The 20,648-nt window shown below is 49.5% G+C and overlaps 1 protein-coding gene across 1 annotated transcript in view; it reads left to right on the top strand.

The window, feature by feature from the left end:
* Nucleotides 1-20,648, top strand: part of PPL (periplakin) — a 56,706-nt gene that overhangs the window by 12,440 nt on the left and 23,618 nt on the right. Inside the window, exons 2-9 of the mRNA XM_030577368.1 lie at nucleotides 11,995-12,094; nucleotides 13,838-13,992; nucleotides 15,016-15,136; nucleotides 17,329-17,454; nucleotides 17,917-17,958; nucleotides 18,224-18,385; nucleotides 19,073-19,180; nucleotides 19,961-20,056. Coding sequence (XP_030433228.1) covers nucleotides 11,995-12,094; nucleotides 13,838-13,992; nucleotides 15,016-15,136; nucleotides 17,329-17,454; nucleotides 17,917-17,958; nucleotides 18,224-18,385; nucleotides 19,073-19,180; nucleotides 19,961-20,056 — 910 coding nt within the window. The remainder of the gene's footprint in view (nucleotides 1-11,994; nucleotides 12,095-13,837; nucleotides 13,993-15,015; nucleotides 15,137-17,328; nucleotides 17,455-17,916; nucleotides 17,959-18,223; nucleotides 18,386-19,072; nucleotides 19,181-19,960; nucleotides 20,057-20,648) is intronic.

Raw genomic sequence — 20,648 nt, 5'->3', positions numbered from 1 at the left:
GATTTCTGTTGGATTGCATTCAGTTGTAGCCCAGAGCTGACTTGTGGTCAAAAGCGACCTGCGGGACATCCATGTGAATATTTCACTATGAGATCCTGAGCAGTGACGGAAACCCAAGAAGACAATGAAAGCCCCCCGAAGGGATTTCCCAGCACCTGTCATCAGGTGTAAAACTGGAATGCAGGATCATATCAGAGTGTGTGAACGTGTGCACATTCCAGAAATACCTGACCTCTGGACTTCAGGCATTTCATCAGTCAAATGAGAACCCTTTGGTTCAAAATCCTGTACGATTATACAAAGGAACTAACAGCAAACAGAATTCTTATCAGTTTAGGAGGCAGGCTGAAACTGCATGTTACAGAGTCAGGCCCTGATCCTGCACACATATAAGCTTTTGCATGGGAGCAGTCCTGTTAATTTCAAAAGCCAAAAGTGCTTGAATCCTTTGTCAGACAAACATGGTACCCTCTCAAAATGACAGCCAAGTTATTGGGTGGGGAGGAGAGAAAAGTAGGAGAACCATTACTTTGTTTGGCACTAGTTCGCCTGCCTGTTGCCAGTCTTAAGAGAAAGGCCAAAAGCCGAATGAAGCGTGAAAACGGAACTTCCATTCGACCGTAAAGCGATCCCTGCCGAACGGGGCTGGGGTGCACTGGTGCGGCCATGGGGGTTAACTTCTTGTTGCTGCTGCCCAGGGTGAATAGAAGCCTTCAGTCTCCAGAGCTGAGGAGCAAGATGGCCAGGAAAGGAGAGGGGTTCTGTACAACGATGAGGTCCATCCACTTTCAGTCCCTTGCCAGCTCATGTGTCTGGGTAGAGCCGTCCCTTGGGAGGGCGAATCAGGATGATCACTCCGGGCTCCACGCTTTGGTTAGCCCTACAGGCTGGTGTGATTGGCTGACACGGTTGGTCCTAGAAGGGATGAATCCGTCACTTCCACCACAGGCCTCGCACCCCTCTGGGGATGGCCCTGTATCTGGGCAGAATTCCTCCAGGTAGCATCTGCCAACTTCTGGGACCCCTTCTCAGAGGAGCCAGCCTCCACATTCTCAAAGGCCATTTTCCAATGAAAAAAGGAAAATTTTTCGAACAATGATGACTAGCTCTATAGGATCCTAATCTCATTTATCCAAAGGACCTACCTGTAGGAACATAATGATTGCTGGGCTGGATCAGACCAGCAGGCCACATAGTCCTGTCTGTCTCCAATACTGGTGGCCAGATGCTTTAGAGGAAAACACACAAATAACCTGCCATCAGCAATTGTGTAACAATCTGCCCATAAGACAAGCCTCTTCCTAGCCCCCTCAATAAATTGCCTTTTGCTGTGGAGCAGATGGGCTTAATATCTATTCCAAACTTTATTTCCAGATCATTAGTATTGTGGTGCTGGATGTTCACCCTGGTTACATTTCAATCCCCCAACTCCCTCACTCGCCTATATCCTTGTGCAACTAGAGTGATTTTATATCCCCCCATGACATTCCATTCAGACGATCAAACCTCCACTTAGGGCTCATCCACAAATTTTCCATCAAAACTCTTCTTACTCCCAGTGGAAAATTGGATCTTTAGTAAATGAACATTTTCATGTATAGCATACACTTCCCTTAAAATTATTCAATTTTTGGCAGAAAATGGAAAAGCCTAATTTTTTTTCATTTTTCATCCAAAAAAAAAAATGTTTAGTTTTCAACCAAAAAAAAAGGTTCTTTGGTTTTGTTCATTGAGTGAACGAACTTTTTCCAATCAGCCGTAGTTTCACTAAACATTTCCTTACGTCTTTTGGAACTCTCCAATGAATACTTTCCTCCAGTACAGCATACCTAAACTCATCTGGCAGATCACTCCTCCAAGTGGGAGAACCATCTTACTGATGATGTGTGGAAAGAATATAGGGTAAAGAAAACTGACTTCTTAGGTTCTATCTTACAATAACAACAATGATGTGTATCCCAGTGCTGCCCTAATCATGTGCTTGTATACATCCATGATGCCGGAACCAGCAATCAATCAGGCCACATCTTCTCTTCTGATTCTCTAAAGATACTTAGCTGACTCATGATGAGCAAACAAGATGCAGAGATGATGTTTAACAGGTCTTCACCTCCTTACAAATTATTCTGTTGTCATGCTTTACCCCTAAGACAGACCAAGCTATTCGAGAAACAGGTCTAGGGTAAATTATAAACATGACTAGCACTTCTTTACAAATATTTACCTACCTGGGTAGGTTTGTTGATTAAGAGATATAGAAATAAGATGAAATTCTTTACACTAGGCCAAAGATTAGATTTAAAGTTTAATTAAAATTCAGGTGATTTTCCCCATTCGTTGTCCTGTAACATGTTCTGTTGCAAGTTTGGGGCTGGAAGATTTTAGGGTCAGGGGATCAACCATAACACTCACTTTACAAATGGTGGGAGGGGTTTTTTAGATTTCCCTGGGCCAGATCCTCAGCTGGTATAAATCAGAGCATCTGCACTGAAGCTAAGGAGCTGGTCCCTAGTTTAAACTGCAGTCTGCAAATACCCATTGTATTGCTAAGGTGCTTGCTTGAAGGAAACAGAGAACCGAGTGGCAAAGAGCTGCCAACAACACATGGAAACGTGTTCTCACCTGCTCCAAAGACCAGCTTCACAAAATCTTCCCGTGCTTGTCTTCTGCTAGTTACTTCTAACAAAACACCTGTAAGGCTAATAAAAAGTTTACAAATTACCATACAAATTGTCCTCTCATTACACTGACTTCAGTGGCCACCTGCGAGGAGAATTTGCCCCATGGTGATTCAGCTTCTCCCCAAAGGGTCAGTTTCTGTCCCTTGTATCTCAGCTCCTTAGTCAAAACTCTTGTATCCTCTTTGGGAGGGTCTCATTGGCTTGTACTGTAGCTTTCCTCTCCATTATACAGCAGCAGTGTGTATGCATGTTGTTGAAGCCCAGGCAGTCTCTTTCTGTTCCAGGTGAGGGGTGGATTCCAGATTCAATGAACATAACTTTGCCATTACCCGCATAGGGAGGTCCTTATTCAGGGCCAGATTGTGCCCCCAAGGCCACATGGGAAGGCATCCCTCTGTGCCCAGATCTCCCCTCTTCCATGTGGATGGGGAACGAATGCCATCACAGCACCATGCCTCCCCACTTCCCAAGACCCCACACAAAAGGCTTTCTAGGAGAGGGATCAAGACTGGGCAGGCAGGGAGTAGGGAATGGGCAGCCCTGCCTTAGGAGAAGATGGCCGTTGGGGAAGGAGAGACATGCTGGCCCCTCTATTAGCCCCCTAGAGGCTGTATTCGCTGACCCACAGAGTTCCCTCTGAAGTGGGGACCCTATTAAGATAGGGTCCTAGAGACAGATAAAGTGAGGTGGTGTCCATGGAACTCTATAGGAGCACATATTGGGGGATCATTATGATTTCGAGATGTGGCTTGCAGATCATTCCACTTGGGAGAGGGGGGCAAACCCTGCCCCGAATGGATCAGCAGGGACCTGAGCCCTCTCCTGTGGGTTTCGCTGCAGGAAGCAACTCTCTGGCACTCAACTCTCATAGACAACTCCCATGGAAGCCAAGAGCTGAGTAACAACCCAGCAAGGGGCACCGTGCTTGGCCCATGCGCTGGATGCACTGTTCCATCAGACCAAGGAGAGGCTGGTCTCTAATCAGACAGGATATCTCAACTGTGGAGAGGGTTTAGTTTCACTGTTCAAACTCACTCTTCTAAGTAGGCAGTGCCAGGGAGCCCAGCAGAGTATCTCCAGCCTAAGCCCTCTGTGGCTGCAGCTTCAGAAAACCAGATCAGTGCATCCATTCTCTGAATTGTTTAAAACAGTCTAACCCCAAACCAAAAGGGCCATGATCTCCTCCTTTACCAAGGCTCTAGCCAGTAAACCAACAGCCTCTTCTCCATCTCCCCACAGGAAGCAATCCAACCACCTACTTAATAAAAAAAAATACAAGCCAAGCAAGCAAAGCACAGCACGGTCCCATTGTCCAGAGTGACTGCGTGCCACATCTGCTTTTCATTAGCATTGCGTCCATTTGTTGTTCCAGTTGTAGTTATGAAACAAGCCTGAGCATTTCCAGCAGAGAGCAGGCCGGCGCCAAGAATCGCTGCATTTCCCAAAGGCTCTGTGGTCAGAGAGGACTCGTGAGTGCCGCTCTTTGGGAAGCACGAAAAGGTTTCTCTTGCAGGTTTCCTGACATGGCCAAGCCAGAACATCCTGGTGAATGGTCTGTGACACAAGCCAGAAAGCTTCACTGGCCAGCAAGCCTCTCGGATGATCAGGCTGATTCTGCTCAGCATTGTTGCATCAAAGGTCTTGCCGGTGACTTGGAGAGACTCTGGAGCTGTGCCCAAGATGACAGTAGCTGGTGGCACTCTTCTTGCGGTGGGCAGGCCTCAGGGCTGCCAGGGGAAAGCATGCAAAGGAGTGGCAGCTACCACAGCCTTGGAACGTTTGCAGGGCATGCTCATCGCCACCCCATGTCACTAGCAAGATGCTTGGCAGGCAGGACAGCGATGACTCCCCTAATCCACATGGCCACGCCACTTCTGTTTTATAGCAGTGATTCTCAGCTGCCATGCACCTTGTGCTTTCACTATGCCTGGGCAGAGTGGGTATGAAATCGAGCCGCTCCACAATGTCCATTCTGCACAGGTGTAAATTATGATTCAAGGGGCAGTGGAGAATCAGGCTCAAGCTCAAATGCCTGTGCAAGTGGAAAGGGCTGTGTATACCTTCTCTGTCTCACCTTGTGTGCCATGCAGGGGCGCACAGGGCCAGATCCTAAGCTGGTACAAATCAGTGCAATTCAATGGGGCTATGCTGATCTACACACCAGCTGAGGATTTGGTCTGTCCTGCTTGGAGCTGCATTAACACACGTTCTGTTGGTGCTCACAGCCTGTTGCAGGATCTTAGCAGGCCCAGACAGCCGTTAACTCGCCATTTCCCTCATCACTGCAGAGGGATTTTCAGCACCCTTTCCAGGCTGAATGAACTGAACGAACACAGCATACTGCTCACAGGGTGAGGAGTTAGACAGTGGAGTTGACGGTCAAGGGAGATGGGGGAGACATTGCTTAAAGTCTCTTAGATTCATAACTGGGACTAGTTAGAAAATATGGACATCCAGGCAGGATGATGCAACGCACCTCTCGACCAAGCCACCATGCCTGTAAGTCTCAGTACAAGCCTTTCATGATTAAAGCGCAGAATTATAAGATCATAAGATGATCATTTGCTTTTCTCTTCCTCCTAGGATCTCAAAGCACATCGAGTGCTCCATCTCTAGGAGCTTAGTATTATTAACAGCCACTATTAATTCATGAACCCTCAAAAATGCCCCTTTGTGGTTGGGAAGATGTTTTATCTGCATTGCCCATCTGTAGCCCACAGAGATATTGGAGCAGGTTCTGTCCTGCTTGCCCATGGTGAACAGTAACTTTGCACCACCGAGGGCCCCAGCAAAGTCTAGTCAGCTGATTCTTCACTCACTCATGCTGGTTTTATACCAGTATCATTCCAGTGACGTCACTGAAGTCATTCCTGGGTTTCACTGACGGAGGCAAGTGGAGAATCAGGTCTACTGGGGCCCCTTGTGGAGTAAGGTGCTAGATAAGCAAAGGAAGGAGCCCTAACAGGATCTAGCCCAGGTGATGTGTCTAAGGTCTCTCAGAGATTCAGTGGCACGTCTAGGAGTCCTGGTTCCCAGTGCCATGAAAAATGTGTCACAAACTGTGAAATCTGGTCTTCTCCATGAAATCTGGTTTTTTTGGTATACTTTTACCCCATACTATAAAAGTATCCTATACTATATGGTAAAAGTGTACAAACGTACACAGCGCTGCCTTCAGAGCTGGGCACCCAGCCAGCAGCCGCTGCTCTCCGGCCACTCAGCTCTGAAGGCAGCACAGAAGTAAGGGTGGCAATACTGTGACCCCTCTACACTAGCTTTGCAACCCCTTTTTGAGGCGGTACCCCCAGTTTGACAAATGCTGAGTCTTAAGGGCTTTACGTGATTATATTTTGCCATTTTTAAATACATATTTATATTTTGTTACTACACCTTGAAATTTAAGAGTTAAATACCTGAAACCATGAAATCCAATTAAAAAATGCGATCAGAATGAAATTTATGAAAATGGACTGAATTTGGTAGGGCCCTATCTATAATGGCAAGAATTCTGCCAACATTAATTCTATAGAGGCATTTTAATCCAACCCCTTGAACTCTTACATTAAAACAGGACCCAGGTATTTTTGGCAGGAGTCAAAACACAATGAAAGCTTACGAGGCTGACGTCTTCAATCGCCTTTCAGGCACACAGTGCATCCGAACGGGGCTGCTCAGAAATACTGGGGAGTGTCTGCACAGCATTTGCTTTGCATTGCTGGGAACACAGAGCCTTGTAATCCTCCCCTTAATCTAATCAACTCCTTGCACTGAGAGGCTCCATGGAAATGAAGTCACTGGCTGTATTGCAAATTGCTTCTAAAACAGACATAATGCAGGGTCTTTCCCTCACCTGCCAGATGGGTACACACACAGAAACCGGGGCTTGTGATGGAAAACCACACTCCCCTTAGGTGAGCTGCAAAAGGCATATCCTATCATCCTCCCTTGGTGCACTCCTCACCCATAAGTACTTTCCCCACAGCAATGTGGACTTGTGCTATTTTGAGACTCTGTAGAGGCAGTTTCTTCTTGGCAATGAACTACTTGCAGCTGCAGGAGAAAGTCAGCAAGCAGCATTACTTATCTCTGAGCAGTCAGATGACAACATCAAGTGCATCTGCTATACAGCGACTGACCCTCACCTTTATGTCTGAGGAAGTTTCTGACCAGTAATAACTTCATTTGAGTCGCTGTCTAGAGTCACATTTTCAGAAGTGGCTTGGGGCCAGAAGTGCAAAGGTATTTAGGTGCCCAGAGATGCTCATAGGTGCCTAGTAGGATTTTCAAAAGCATCTCAGTGCTTAACTCCCTTTGAAATCAATAGAGGATAGGTGCCCAGGCACTTCTAAAACTCCTATTAGGTGCCTATCTACACAGCCTTAGGTGCCGAAATACCTTTGAAAATCTGTCCCCAAGTCACTTTTGAAAATAGGACTTAGGCATTTCTGAACATGTTTTTCACACTTTTGAGCATGAAGTCACACCACGCTGTGCTCACAGTGGGGTCTATTATTTCCTGTTCATGCATAATCCACCTTAAGACAGTGGGCCAGATTCTGATCTTAGTGACAGTGATGTAAATCCAGAGGAACTCCACTGGGGTGTAGCACTAGTGCAAGTAGCTCAGGCCCTTTATTTCTCAACATCTTGAATCCCATTTTGTCTGTGGAGCTCATAGAAAAAGTTACACACGGCACCACACTCCTAGATAATTTTCACTTCTGAATATTTGAAGAGTTGGGCACACAACTGAACATTTCACATGCACGTGCAGTTTCTACAATTGTGCACACAAATCATGTCCGCACAATTGCTGTTTGTGCCTATGATCACCCAGGTTGCCTGAGCAATTGCAGCATTTGCCTGCATGTTAGATGCACAACTGGGCATACATTTTGTGCGTGCAACTCTTCTTAAAACCTGGTTCTGTGCTTTTAAGAGTGCCCCATTCTGGCCTGGCATTAACGATAGCACTGAACACGTGTGATGTGATTTGAAAGGCAAATAGTAAGGTTACTTTCTTCTCTAAAACCCCGTTCATTTGCTGCTGCTTTGAGAGGCCTCAGAGCAATGTTAGGACTTTGGAAATTAAGAGTTGCTAAACAGAGAGACAGTGACAGATGCTGAGACTAAGCTAATAACGAGTACCAGTGGGTAGCAATCTGATGACAGACAGAAGCTTCCTGGCTTCCATAAAGGAAGACAGAGCCAAACACTGTGCTTAGATGGAGTGTAGAAATACTAGCATATGCGTTCACTGCCACAAGAATCCTACTGGCTTGATTCCAGGAGGGGCATGTGGTGGGCAATGGGTAGAGGGGTGAATTTTTCTGATCTTTTGGAAAGGGCACTAACTACACCTGGCTAGTACGTGCTGCACAGCTCAGCCCTCATGCCAGTCAGCTTGGCCACATCCCATGATGTCCTGGGTGGCCCATGGTGCAGGAACAGAGAGTTGAGATGCGTGTCCCTCTGAGAGCTCTCTTGACCACTAAGGTTAGATTGTGTTGCAGCTGAAATCACACAGCTGCAGCGAGAACACTGAGACCACCTCCTGCCCTCCAACCATTGGTGCTACTGGGAGATCTGCCTGTAGATGAAGGGCATGGCATGGCCCTATAGCTGTGCAAAGTCTGCAGAGAGTTTTGACCTGATTTATGGAATTGGACAGCTCATTATAAAATCCTCTGCTAAGCTTGGAGAAAATGGGTGTTGCTCAAGCAGACAGATAAGCTGAGTGCTTTGAGGAGCTTGGACAGATGAGAGTCTGGTTCTAAAGTAAAAGCAGCAAAGAATCCTGTGGCACCTTATAGACTAACAGACGTTTTGGAGCATGAGCTTTCGTGGGAGCTAACCACTAACCACGTCTGTTAGTCTATAAGGTGCCACAGGATTCTTTGCTGCTTTTACAGATCCAGACTAACACGGCTACCCTCTGATACTTGGTTCTAAAGTAGGAGAGGCTTAGTCCATGTTCCACTAAGATACCTTCCTGGTTCATCTTTATCCCAGGCTGCGTTTGCCCGAGGCTCTGGTCTTGTCATAGGGCATTTTCCTGAACTGAGTCAGGCCTTGGGTGGGACCCTGCCACGGAAACCCCAGGTGCTGTTAAAAGTGGGGTTATGGGACCGGCACTCTTCCAGCGGAGCTGGCACGGACCAGCGTTCCGCTAGGCTGTGTTGTTACTTTATGCTGCTACAAGTGCCCTACTTTGGAGGGAATATGAAACCCTGATCTTGGAATTATTTTAACGAGCAATGAATATAGTCAAAGCACTGTATCAAGGTTAAGCCTTCCACCATCCTTTAGTCCCATTTTATAGAGGGGAAACTATCTATTGCCAAGCGGTTTAAATGTCTTGCTTAAGGCCACACAACAAACTGGTTTCAGAGAGAGGATTTAAACTCAGGGCTTCCTAGCTACCAGGCCTATACTCTGGCCTGTGGACACTGCTGGTTCTTGTAAAACTGGCTGGGATTATTCAACATCCCCTGGCACTTTGCTCAAGCTTGCAGCTGGTGCCTTGGCCGCATGCCAACTCAGCAAATAACACCCCGCCTCACTCACTAACCCTGCTGGCTCTGGCTGGATGCCCTGGTCTTCAGTTCCAGACTGACGCTAATGTGCAGAGTTGTGCTGTTGCCTCTTCAGACCTGAGTGAGGTGGTTTGTGTCTATAATTTGTGAAGCATTTCAGGACCCTTCGGCAAGCCAGGCAATAGCAACAGATGGGGCTCGCTCTACTCATTGCTAGGAAATGAGCGGGTTCTTTAGAAACCAGAGGTTCACCAGCCACCATTGTAAGGGGTGGTTGATAACGCCAATTTCCCACTTGCAAACTAGTAGAACGGACAGAAGATGTAGCCATCCTAAGCCATCACGGAGTCTTCCATACCCAGAGGTGGAAATTCACTCTCCAGCAGCTGCCACTTTGCACTGGCTAAGCTGATGCAAAATGTCTGCAAAGTGACCAGAAAGTCTGCCCCGCCCCGCTCCTACTAACACCTGCAGCTAGTTCCCTGGCAGGTACAGAGCCGGTATAGCCAGCTCTATGCCACCCCTCCCCAGGCACAGCAGTGTATGAAACACTCAGTGGATGAGCAAACACTGGCAAGAAACAAGGAGCCTTCACTAGATGACCAGGATCACTGCATAGAAAGGAAGATGAATTTCAGCACTGGCCACCAGCCCAAGCACTGGGGCTCGGGGCCTTTCCTTACATTACTAAATCACAAGCACAAGATCAGTTGGGGCCTGATCCTGCTAACTCGCACTCATGAGCTGTCCTGCTGACGTCAGCCAGGCTTCTCTTGTGGGGGAGTCAGGCTCCCCCAGCCGCACCGCCCTGCAGGGACAAACTGTCCTTCTCTCAAGGAGTGCTCCTTGGGCAACCGTCCACATGGACAAAGCCGACCTGGGTGGGCCCGTTCCCCTTTGTTTGGTTTAGATAGCAAGGTGCTTTCCTTACAGCGTGGGTGCCCTTCACCTAGGAAGCTGCCAAGGACAGCGTCCCCACTGCTGGCCCGTTCCTGCAGCTGATACACTGCAGTGCAAATGTACAGTGCTGGTCATGGAGCCTGACCACACCAGAGTCTTTGCACTTACTGAGCTGGTGGCTACTGGGTTTGCTAGGTCCTCAGGCACTGGAGGCTCAGCTGGGCACCTCAGAGCTCTTTCAGGCCATGGATCACATCATGTTCCAGACACGCATCTCAAACAGCCTCAAGCACAAGACTCACAGGGCAGATTGTAAGATGTGTCCAAGGGTGGGCAACTTCCAGCTGGGACTTGCTGAGCATGGCTTTTACTGGCCCAGATGGAGCAGGAGCTCCCTCTCGACTCACCTGGCTAAGGGGCTGCCAACAGCATCCAGGTTGAAGCCTCACTTGCGATAACCTGCGGGGAGCGCACAGAGCCAGCAGCTCAGGGAGCTACAGTAGATGGTTAAGTCAGCTGTAGTGACCAGCCTGTGACTAGAGGGAATCCTCCAGTGCACACCAGGGGTCAGATCTGCAGCTAACGGTCTGATGTGCTATCTCCATGGCTCCATCCTCAGTGAACCTGTCTCTCCTGCAGACCCATGGAAATGTCCCTATCTATACTCTGTAACATGCAGCCCTCTGAATACCCATATGGCCCACCCAGATACATCTTTGCCCAGGAAAGCTGATTAACAAGCAGCTGAGGAAGAAAAGGGCAGCTCAGCCTTGACTTCACTGGGAAGGCAGTGGTGTAACTAGAGGAGGATGTGACCTCAGATGCATGGCCACATCGCCAGCTGGATGTGTACATAAGCCCATCCAGTGGTGCTGGGCTCTGCTTCCTGTGCCTGGTGCCAGTCCAGCTGGTTCTGCAGCTGATATTCAGCTGTGCTCTGTCCTTCCCAACCACCCAGAAATCCATGGTAGTCCTTTGCCTCTTACCCAGCACATGCAGGAGTATCCCTGCACCCCAGCCTCAAACTGTGATCTCAGGGCCAGGCAACACCAGACCTGGATCCATACGGCCAGGATCACTTCCTCTCCCTTGCTGCGGTTGGTGGGGGACAACCTGCACCAGCTGGGATTAGCTGTGACCTAATCTCTGCTGAATGCACAGAGCAGCGTCTGCTAGACTGGAGCAAGGAGGTGATGCACCCGTATCTGTGCTGCCCCCCGGAGTAGCTGCTGGCTTGAAGGGGGGGGCGTAGTGCAGCCAGCAGCCCACTTCAGACTGCAGGTTGGGCCAGAACGTCGGGGACATCCTGGCTTGTGGTGATTGACCATCACAGGCTGTATTTGGGACTTAGAAAGCCAGGGAGACTGACAGGGTCCCATCTGTGTCCAGCAGCCTCAGTAAACAAGCAGGTTTGCCTTCACTCCGATGGACCTGTATCCTCTCTGCCATGAGAGATGGGGGTTTGCACACAACGATCAGTCAGGGAGCCCCACCCGAGAGTCCCATTCCCCCTTGCCCTCTTAAGGTCATGCCCCTAGTTCCTGAGGCAGGGCCTGGCCTGGCTGTGATGGGGAGGGCAAAGTGCTCCCATCCTGCTGCGTGGCCCCTCCTGGCAGGGCAGCCGAGCATTCTGGAAACTATTCGAAAGGCAGCAGTGAGTCATGTGCAGCTGCAGTGCCTGGCAGGCTGAGCTGAGCCCTCTCCCTCCCTCAGATGGGGTCAGGGTCATTGGGCACAGAGAGCAGGGATGGCTCACCACCACCAGGGCGAGGCACTTCCAGAGATCCCAGAGCCTGGCAGCAGCTGAGGAGATGGGTTTCCCCCTTTACTCTCCTGTAGTCACCGGCATCAGTTCCTCTGCTCTTCTCTCCCCACAGCATCTCCAGCAAGGAGCTGTCAGAGCTCATCGAGCGACTGCAGAAAAATGCCGACCAGGTGGAAAAAAACATTGTAGAAGCTGACTCCCGAATGCAGAATGTGAGTAAGAGCTGCCCCTGCACTCAAACCCCACCCCACTTAGCCACACTCCTTTCCATGCACACCCCCACTCTGATTCTTCTGTAGGCACCAGTTACCAATACATCCTCCCCTCTGCCCATTCTCCCTCTGGGATTGCCGCCTGACATCATCCAATCCCTAAACAGCCTCTCTTTGTGTACCTGTGCATTGCTCACCTTCCATAAACCTGCCACACCACCCTGCAGGCATCCAACACCTATCGTGCCATCCCATGCATGCATGCACCTCCTCCACGCCCCTTCTCCCTAAATGCACATCTACCCTCCCCCACCTGCATGGGCCCCCATCCTGACCTCGATTGCAATTACCTTAGTGAGGGAGCTTTCCTTCCATTGCACTTAGCCATTAGCTTGTCGGTCCACACCAAGCCTGCAGCTCAGTCCTTCTCTTGGAGAATCCTCTTTGCATCCATCTTCCTTTCACGTGCACCTGCTGCCTTCCCTGCTTGTGTGACTGAGAACACCTTTGATCACTACAGCCGAGAGAGTTTGCAGAATTTTGTCAACTTCAGGCTGTTCTGCAGTTTTGTTGCCATTTGCATTTCACTCCCATGGGACAGTGAAATTAAGCTGGTCAGTTTCACTTTCTATTTACAGTCAGTTTCGTTTCCCATTTCTTAACAACCACCACCATGCTGAAGGGTGGGAGATTCCCCAGACTACAGAGGCAGGTTTAACCCTGTTCATTCCCCTCCCCTCGTAAAAACCCCAACCAGTGTTATTTAAACTGGTCCTAAATATATTTCTAGTCCTCTGATTTTGTTAAAAAAAATTAGATTATATATCATAAATGTGAGGCCTACCCTACTGGATCACGTCCCCCATACACAGCAACAGCAGATCTGCTTCTGTGATGGGATGCCTAGTGGCTTTATAGAATCATAGGGTTGGAAGGGACCTCAGGAGGTCATCTAGTCCAACCCCCTGCTCAAAGGGGGAGCAATCCCCAGACAGAATTCTACCCCAGTTCCCTAAATGGCCTCCTCAAGGATTGAACTCACAACCCTGGGTTTAGCAGGCCAATGCTCAAACCACTGAGCTATCCCTCCCCTCCCAGAGCTAGCCTGGGGAACGTGTTACAACACTGGCACTATAACACCAGTGCAGCATGGCTAGATGAGAGGGACATAAAGAAGGGGAAATGTAGTCTTGTGAAGCTAGGAGGTTAAACCCTCAGACACTAGTTACCTGTGACTTGGATAACGGGTTTCAGAAGAGGCCTGCTATGAAGTGGAATAGATTACACGGCTTCCTGGTATTTCCATATAAACTAGTGAAAGGATTCCTCAGGAGGAGGTCTAGTCACAGGCAACCAGGGTGTGTGATCATGAGAAAAAACAACAGACATGAACATCAAGGGAAAAGGAAACAAACTCCAGCTTGGGGTTCAGCTCTCTCCGATGAGCCTAGCCACAGTGTCCAGCCTGCCCAAAAGTATTCTATCCTTGGCCTCCCAGGCAGGCAATCTATAGTCCTGCTCCTGAGCATCTGTGGCTGGGGAGGAGGACAGTGTGTGAAGGTTATTATCCTGTTCATGGGTGCCCCTCCTCCTTACACACTGTGCCTCACAACGCAGGCTGTATGACCAGCCCTTATTTAATAACTCCACGCGTTGGGCAGTTTTATGTTTTCCCATCATTCAGGTGCTGTTGATTTCAGCTCTTTCTGCCAATTCACCATCCTTTTCTCGTTGCATCCATAGGACTTACACAAGCTCAAGGCCGGCCAGCCTGCTCAATACAAGGACCACACAGCAAGTAAACTGACCGAGTCGGATAAACTCCTCTATGTTCTGGATGGGGATGCAGCAATTGCCAGGCACATGAAACACCCACAGGGTGACATGATCACAGAAGAGTAAGTCCAGTGGGGACAGAATTGGTTCTGGATCCCTAATTGCATGCAGGTTGTTGGGCTAGCCAGAATCCATTATAGAGAGGCACATGTTAACCCCCCGATAGGCCAGCAGGCATTTCTGTAACTCCTTATTGGAGGGCACTGTATGATATAGCTAGAATTGGGCAACATTTTTGGCTGAAAGTTTTTTGGTCAAAAAACGCATCTCCGGGTGGATGGAAACGTTTCATGGATTTGGGTGGAATTCGCCTAATTGTTTCAGTAAAAAAAATTCTGAAAAGATTTGAAATGTTTGGGTCTGACATTTTAGAAAAGAAAAGAGTTTGGTTTTTCAATTCTAAAAGCCTTTTCATTCGGACTTTTACTGTCATTTTAAAGAGAAGGTTTAAAAAAAAATACCTGAAAAGAAAATGAAACGTTTCATTTAGGATAGAACAAAATGTTTGTTTGATTGAAAAAATTCAGTTTGCTGGAAATTTTGGTTGGTTGAAAAGTTTTGAAAAACGTTTCTAGTCAACCCAAAACGATTTTTTTTTTCCAGTTCAGCCACTGAACTTGGAAAGTCAGTGATTCGCATAGCTCTAATTACACCACAGAGACAGCCCATGCTAAAGAGGGCTTTTGTGTGTCTGTAGTTACAGCACCTTAGACCGGACTCTCATGTTAAGCAGGGTCAGCCCTGGTCAATACTCAGATGGGAGACCCTGCAAGGTTGAAAAAAGGGTGCTGGTGCTGCTCTTCCCTCAGGTCAGTTCTGCACCTTGTGGCCCCGCACTATGCTGCAGCAGATGCTGACTTTTTGGTGAGATGCAAAATCCTATTCCTGAGCGGTCATTAAAGATCGCATGGCAGTGCAGTCCGACCATGCCCCATCTTCTCCCAACATGACAGGGGACTTGTCGGGGGGGGCGAGGAGGATGACCCAGAGCTGATGGAGCCAGCTCTGTGCCAGCCCAGGGATTGATCAAACCAGCTCACTTACCACATTCTTGATGCCCCTGGGTTGCTTCTCCCTTTCTTCAGCATCCGGCAGCTGAAAGAGCGCGTGGCAAACCTGCGTGCGAAACACGACCAGATCTACAACTTCACTCCGCAGGACGTGGAGCCGCAGGTCAACTGGTCCAAGGTGATCGACGAGAAACAGGTACAGTGACCCCGCCATCTGCCCCTGAAACACCTGTGCCTGCCTGCAGTGACCCTCAGGGCAGCTCTAGAGATAGGCTTGCACCAAAAGTTTGTCATATAGGTGCCGGAATTTTTTCTCCATGGAAGAACACACCAAGGAGCTCTCACTCAAACCATCAAGACAGCTTAACATTGCATGGGGCATACACCACAGCAGAATGTATTGAGTGGGGGCAGATGGCGGTGGCTTGGAATATCAGAGTGGAATCAAGGACTCCAAGGGTTTTGGAATGAGTTGAAAAGGACCAAAGGATGGGTGGGCAGCTGTCCTTAACTGAGTATTTAGCTACACTGGGGATCTGCCCTGAGGACAGCCATCCATGGCCAGCCACTGGGCAAAGCTGCACCAATGGAGCTCCCTAGGGCAAAGCACTATTTTACCAGTGTAGCTTGTACCTGCTTGAAACCTGGGTAAGCTGCCCCATTGCTAATTAAGGCTTATCACAGTTTGCCCTGTCTGCTAAAAGTTAAGTGATGCTGGTGGCCATCCACCAATGCCTAAAATTAGACAAAAAATGGGCAAAGCCTCCTTTGGAGGCAGTACATCCTAGTGGATAAAGCACTTGACTGGGATTCAGGAGACCTGGGTTCCATACTCAGCTCTGTCACTGCCCTACTGGCTGAGGTACTTCCCTGCTCTTTGCCTCAGTTTCCCCATCTGAAAAGGGCGGATAATGACACAGACCCCCCTTGTAAAGTGCTCTGAGATCTACAGACAAAAAGCACCATATAAGAGCTAGGTATTAGCTTTTGTCTTGGTCTTTTCCCCATCACCTTCTTTTATTCTCGTCTCATTCTCTTTGATGCATTACTTTTTCTATCTGTCTAGCATGAAAAACAAAGGGGCAGATCCTGAACTGGTATAAATCAGCACAGATCCATTGAGGTTCAGAGAGTTGTTCACACCAACTGAGAGTCTGGCATAAATGGATGCTGCAGTGGTGTGTGGCAGCCACACCTTATGGGTTCTGACCCCCTCCGCTGCTGTTCGTGGCTGCTCAGTGACTGGGAACGGAATTGCATTTTGATCAGACAATCCCGGGGGCTTTGGGTCAGTTCTTATGAACAAAAGTACAATTTCACATCTATTGAGGGCTGGCCTACAATGCCTGCTGTATTCATTAGCCAGATCCAGCACAACAACAGAGACAACTGGTCACTCCACACTGTTGATTTTGCTGCTATTCAAACTGCCAAGTCAGCTTCGCTTTGCAAATCCCCAAATCCAGCCTGAGCTGCAGCTTGTTTAATTAGCACTTTGCATTAGGACGGCCATGCTGGCCTTGCAGTTCTGCTCATTGCGCGGGCTCCGCTGCCTCCAAAGGGGAACAGGCCCATTAGCAGGGGAGAGGAGAGGCCCTTGCAGTGACGGAGGTTTGTACAATGCTGGGGAAATGCCAAGCAGTGGTTATTAGCATTCACATCACAGGCAGTGGCTACCACCCATCTTGTCCCCTAGCACCTTGCAGTCTTGGGCTGCTCCTTCTCCCACTGACGCCACTAGCCAAACTCCCAGCAGGCCCATCTTGGCCTCTAGAGAAGAGACTCTTCACAGTGCAATCCAAGGCTGCTTCCTAGGAGCATGGAGACTGCTATATTAGATCAGATCTTCGCCAGGGGTGCCCACCCTCTGGCAGCACCTGGCAATGGACACTCGAGGAGGCAGCTTGTTAATCACGCAATGCTGTAAAGAGGCGGGGGAGGGGGAAAGCCCAGGCCACAGCTGACACCCTGTAGCTCAGAATGGGTCACCCTTGCATAGCTGCAAGCAGGCCATGTTCACACCTGCTCTTGAGGGCCTGTTGCAGCAGCAAGACCTATGGGCTGCCTCTGCACTGAGAAGCTCGTCCTAGAGGTGCTGAGTTCCCCTGGCTCTGACGTGACGCGGTGGGAGGAAAGAGGAGGTCTGGCTCAGAGATCCCTGCACCGTCCGTGATGCTGAGTGCTGCAGCCAAGGCTCTTTCTAGGTCTTCCAGGAGCAAAGATTCCTGTGAGACTTCCCAAATTCCCCACTGCAATGAAGCAGAAGAGGGCACCCTAGGCTGGGCGTCTCTCTGCCTTAGCTCCTGTCAGAGAGAGCCAGGCAGACAGAAGAGCTGGAGAGTGGTTCCTGGTACGCCTGTCGCTAACCTTAACCTCTCTGTGCACCAGGAAACGTTGAACAGCCAAGGCTTTGGGACCGACCTGCCGCTAGTCAACAGCCAAGTGGAAGAGCACAACATCTTCCACAATGAGGTGATGGCCATCAGGCCACATATCAGCAAGGAACGGGACAAGGTAGGGTCCTTCTCTGCCTTACTCGCTGGTGTTCCCTGTGCCAGTCTTTGCTCTGTGGCACATGCCAGCCTCCGATCTTTCTACCCTGCCCCCTCCCCCAGCACCTCCTACACAGGGGATTGCAGAGTACAGGACAAGCAACAGGAACCAGAGGCCAGGCTGGAGGTGACGCACCCAAGGGAAGGACAAGCTTCCAAGGACACGGGGAGAGCAACACTCAAAGTTGCTTGCAGTGCCATGGGCCCGAACCAAGCCGTGTGTCCAAATACCCCCAATTGCAGGGTGTCCTGAAGCCACACCTGTACTCAGATTTGAATTTCACGCATGGACCCTAACTTTACAGTGGCAGCGCCCCGACATGTCCCCTCCTAGATCCAGCCCCTTTTGCCCTACAGACTTTGAGTCACTCCAGCTGTGCTCTTCGGCCCTTTCATGCCTGGCTTTTCTCTCCTTTGTTTGCAGGAATATATGAGCAGCCTCCAGGTGAAATACCAGAAGCTGCTGGTAAGAACCTCCCTCAGCCCTGAGGAGACCAGATGTTGGTGGCTAAGCACCAGAGAGCTGGGATGAGGGTGTGTGCACATGTGAAGGACGTGTAGGAGGGAGACGTGTTGCCCAGAGATGTTCATTGCTGGTGGGGTAGGGGGTGCAGAGCCCTCACACCCCCCGCCCCCCCCGAGGAAAGTTCTGAGTAGGCGGCCTCCTTAGGCTGCTCTTCTTCTCAACTGGGTGGTGAGCTTTGACCCTCTGTAATCCTCTCCTTTGACAGTCAGGGTCCCAGCAGCGGCAGCAGGATTTGAACTCCCTGCAGGATTACATGCAGCGCTGCACAAACAAGCTCTACTGGCTGGATCAGCAGGCCAAGGACAGAATGCATTATGACTGGAGTGACCGCAACCTGGACTACCCCAGCCGGCGCCGCCAGTACGAGGTATGTGTATACCCTCCCCGGCACACAAAACCTGCCTATCTCACCAGCTGTCTCCTACTGGCCAGGTGTATTACACCACTAGGCGGAGGCAGAGTTGCCAAAGGGAGAGAACACTGCACTGGGACTCTGGAGACCTGGGTTCTAGTACTAGCATTGTCACTGGGTGACTTCACAGCCCAGCTCTGTGCCTCAGTTTCACCATCTGTAAAATGGGGACAATGATACTGACCTCCTTTGTAAAGTACTTTGTGATCTACTGATGCAAAGGGCTGGGTAAGAGCTAAGGCTTGATGTTATTACATATGCAAACAGACCGGGCCCTAAAGCAAAAAAGAATGAAAATATCTGTCTTGACATGGGGCCTGAGTCTCCTCTTGCTCATTCTGGATTTACCTTGGTGGGAGCAAGGACAGAATCCAGCTCAGAGACTTTACAAGCAGCTATAAGGAAAAGGAGGAGGCCAAGATGCAGCAGGGCAGGGTTGGGGCTTCCTGGCCTTGAGGCAGTCTCCGTTTTGAGTGCACTGAGGAGTCAGATCCTTTCATTTTAAGATAGGTAAAATCTGGAGTGTAAGCAAGGGGTCCCTTCTCTCTGCTGTTGCCTGGGTTCCTGTGTTCTGGTGTGTTAGCAATAGGTCCCCTCCACGCATTCCCTTCTGAGCCTGACACCTTAACTACCTCTGTCTAGAACTTCATCAATCGCAATCTAGAAGAGAGAGAGGAGGCTGTCAACAAACTGCATGCGGAGGGAGACCACCTACTAGCCCAAAACCACCCTGGGAAGAACCCTATTGAGGTGAGTGTCCCAGAGAATGCTAACGGGTTTGTCTTTTCCCTGAATACCCTGGAGAGAACACCATCCCATCCAGGAAATGCCTACTTGACCCTGACCCAGCACCCTGAGATGACACTCCATGGAGAAAACTCCCGTGCCCTTTGTCCTGTATTGTCACTCACCCTGCAATGGCTCCTCAGCTTTGCACAGCTTCCTGAGCTGCCAAATGCTAACCAAAAGGCTCCCCTCAATTGCAAGTGTATAAATCGGGTACAGTGGGAAAACACAGATCCAACTACTCACCTCCACCAGGCCTGTTATCTTGTTCCTCCCATGACAAGCAGAACTGGTTAAAAAAAAAAAAAAATTTGTTGTAAAACATGACATTTTTTCACATTTGTCCCCCAAAATGTGTCCCATGTTCTGGCCCGCTCACCCGAGCAGCTCTACTCAGACATGAGGATTTCTGGCTGTGGCCTTAGGCTGCCCACAAGGATTCATTCAGTGGAGATGGAAGGTGGCACTTTCCCCTGGGTAACAAGCATGTTGAGTTAGGTTCACTCCTGGAGGAACTCCATTGACTCCAGTGGCATTACACCAAGAGAGAATTTAGCTCCCAGAGGAAAACTGGCTAATGTGCTGCTCCTGCTATGCATTGCTACTATTCTTGGTCTCAAACCCCATTCATGATTGTGTCACCGAGTAAATGCCTCCCTGGGATTCTTCTCCGGAGCCGATATTAACCCACTGAGGCAGGTGACAAGCCTCTGTAACATGCCCAGTGCTCCCGTTGTGTCATAGGCTCACATGGAGGCTGTCCATGCTGACTGGAAGGAATATCTCAACTTGCTGATCTGTGAGGAAAGCCATCTGAAATTCATGGAGGACTATCACCAGGTACCAGACCCCAAAGGCTAGGAAGGCTCCTACTTTTCAGTGGGCCCTGGGAGAGCAGATGCTGTGTTCTGAGGGATCTGCGAATGCAGGGAACAAGCACCATGTGCTCTAGTGTCTATCTGCCCATGCTAAAAGCCAGGATACTAGACTCGGAGTTTCATGGACTTCAAGGCCCAAAGGGATCACTGATCATGCAAGCTGACTGTGTAGCACAGGCCAGAGTTACCCTGTACTGAGTATAGTAACCTGTGTTTGACTAGAGCACATCAGCCAGAGAGGCCCCAGCCTCACTCTGAAGCTATCAAGAGATGGAGAAGCCACTCACGAGGAGAAGGGTGTTTCTATGGTTGGGCACAGGCAAGCTGGGTTTAATTCCTGCCTGCCACAGGCTTCCTCTGTGACCTTGGGCAAGTCACACGGGCCCAGATCCTCAAAGGTATTTAGACTCCTGTCTCTGAAACAAACAGAGCCTTTGAGGCTCTGGGCCTGAGTTTCTCCGTGCCTCATCCCCCACCTGTGCCAAGGGACAATACTTCCCAACCTCCAAAGGGCATTGTGAGGATTAATGCATTGGTGAACATGAGGCTCAGAC

The sequence above is a fragment of the Gopherus evgoodei genome, chromosome 10 (genome assembly GCF_007399415.2).
Source record: "Gopherus evgoodei ecotype Sinaloan lineage chromosome 10, rGopEvg1_v1.p, whole genome shotgun sequence".
In the NCBI taxonomy this organism is placed as follows: Eukaryota; Metazoa; Chordata; order Testudines; family Testudinidae; genus Gopherus; species Gopherus evgoodei.
The sequence above is the reverse complement of the archived record's forward strand: the minus strand, read 5'-3'. Positions and strand labels throughout refer to the sequence as shown.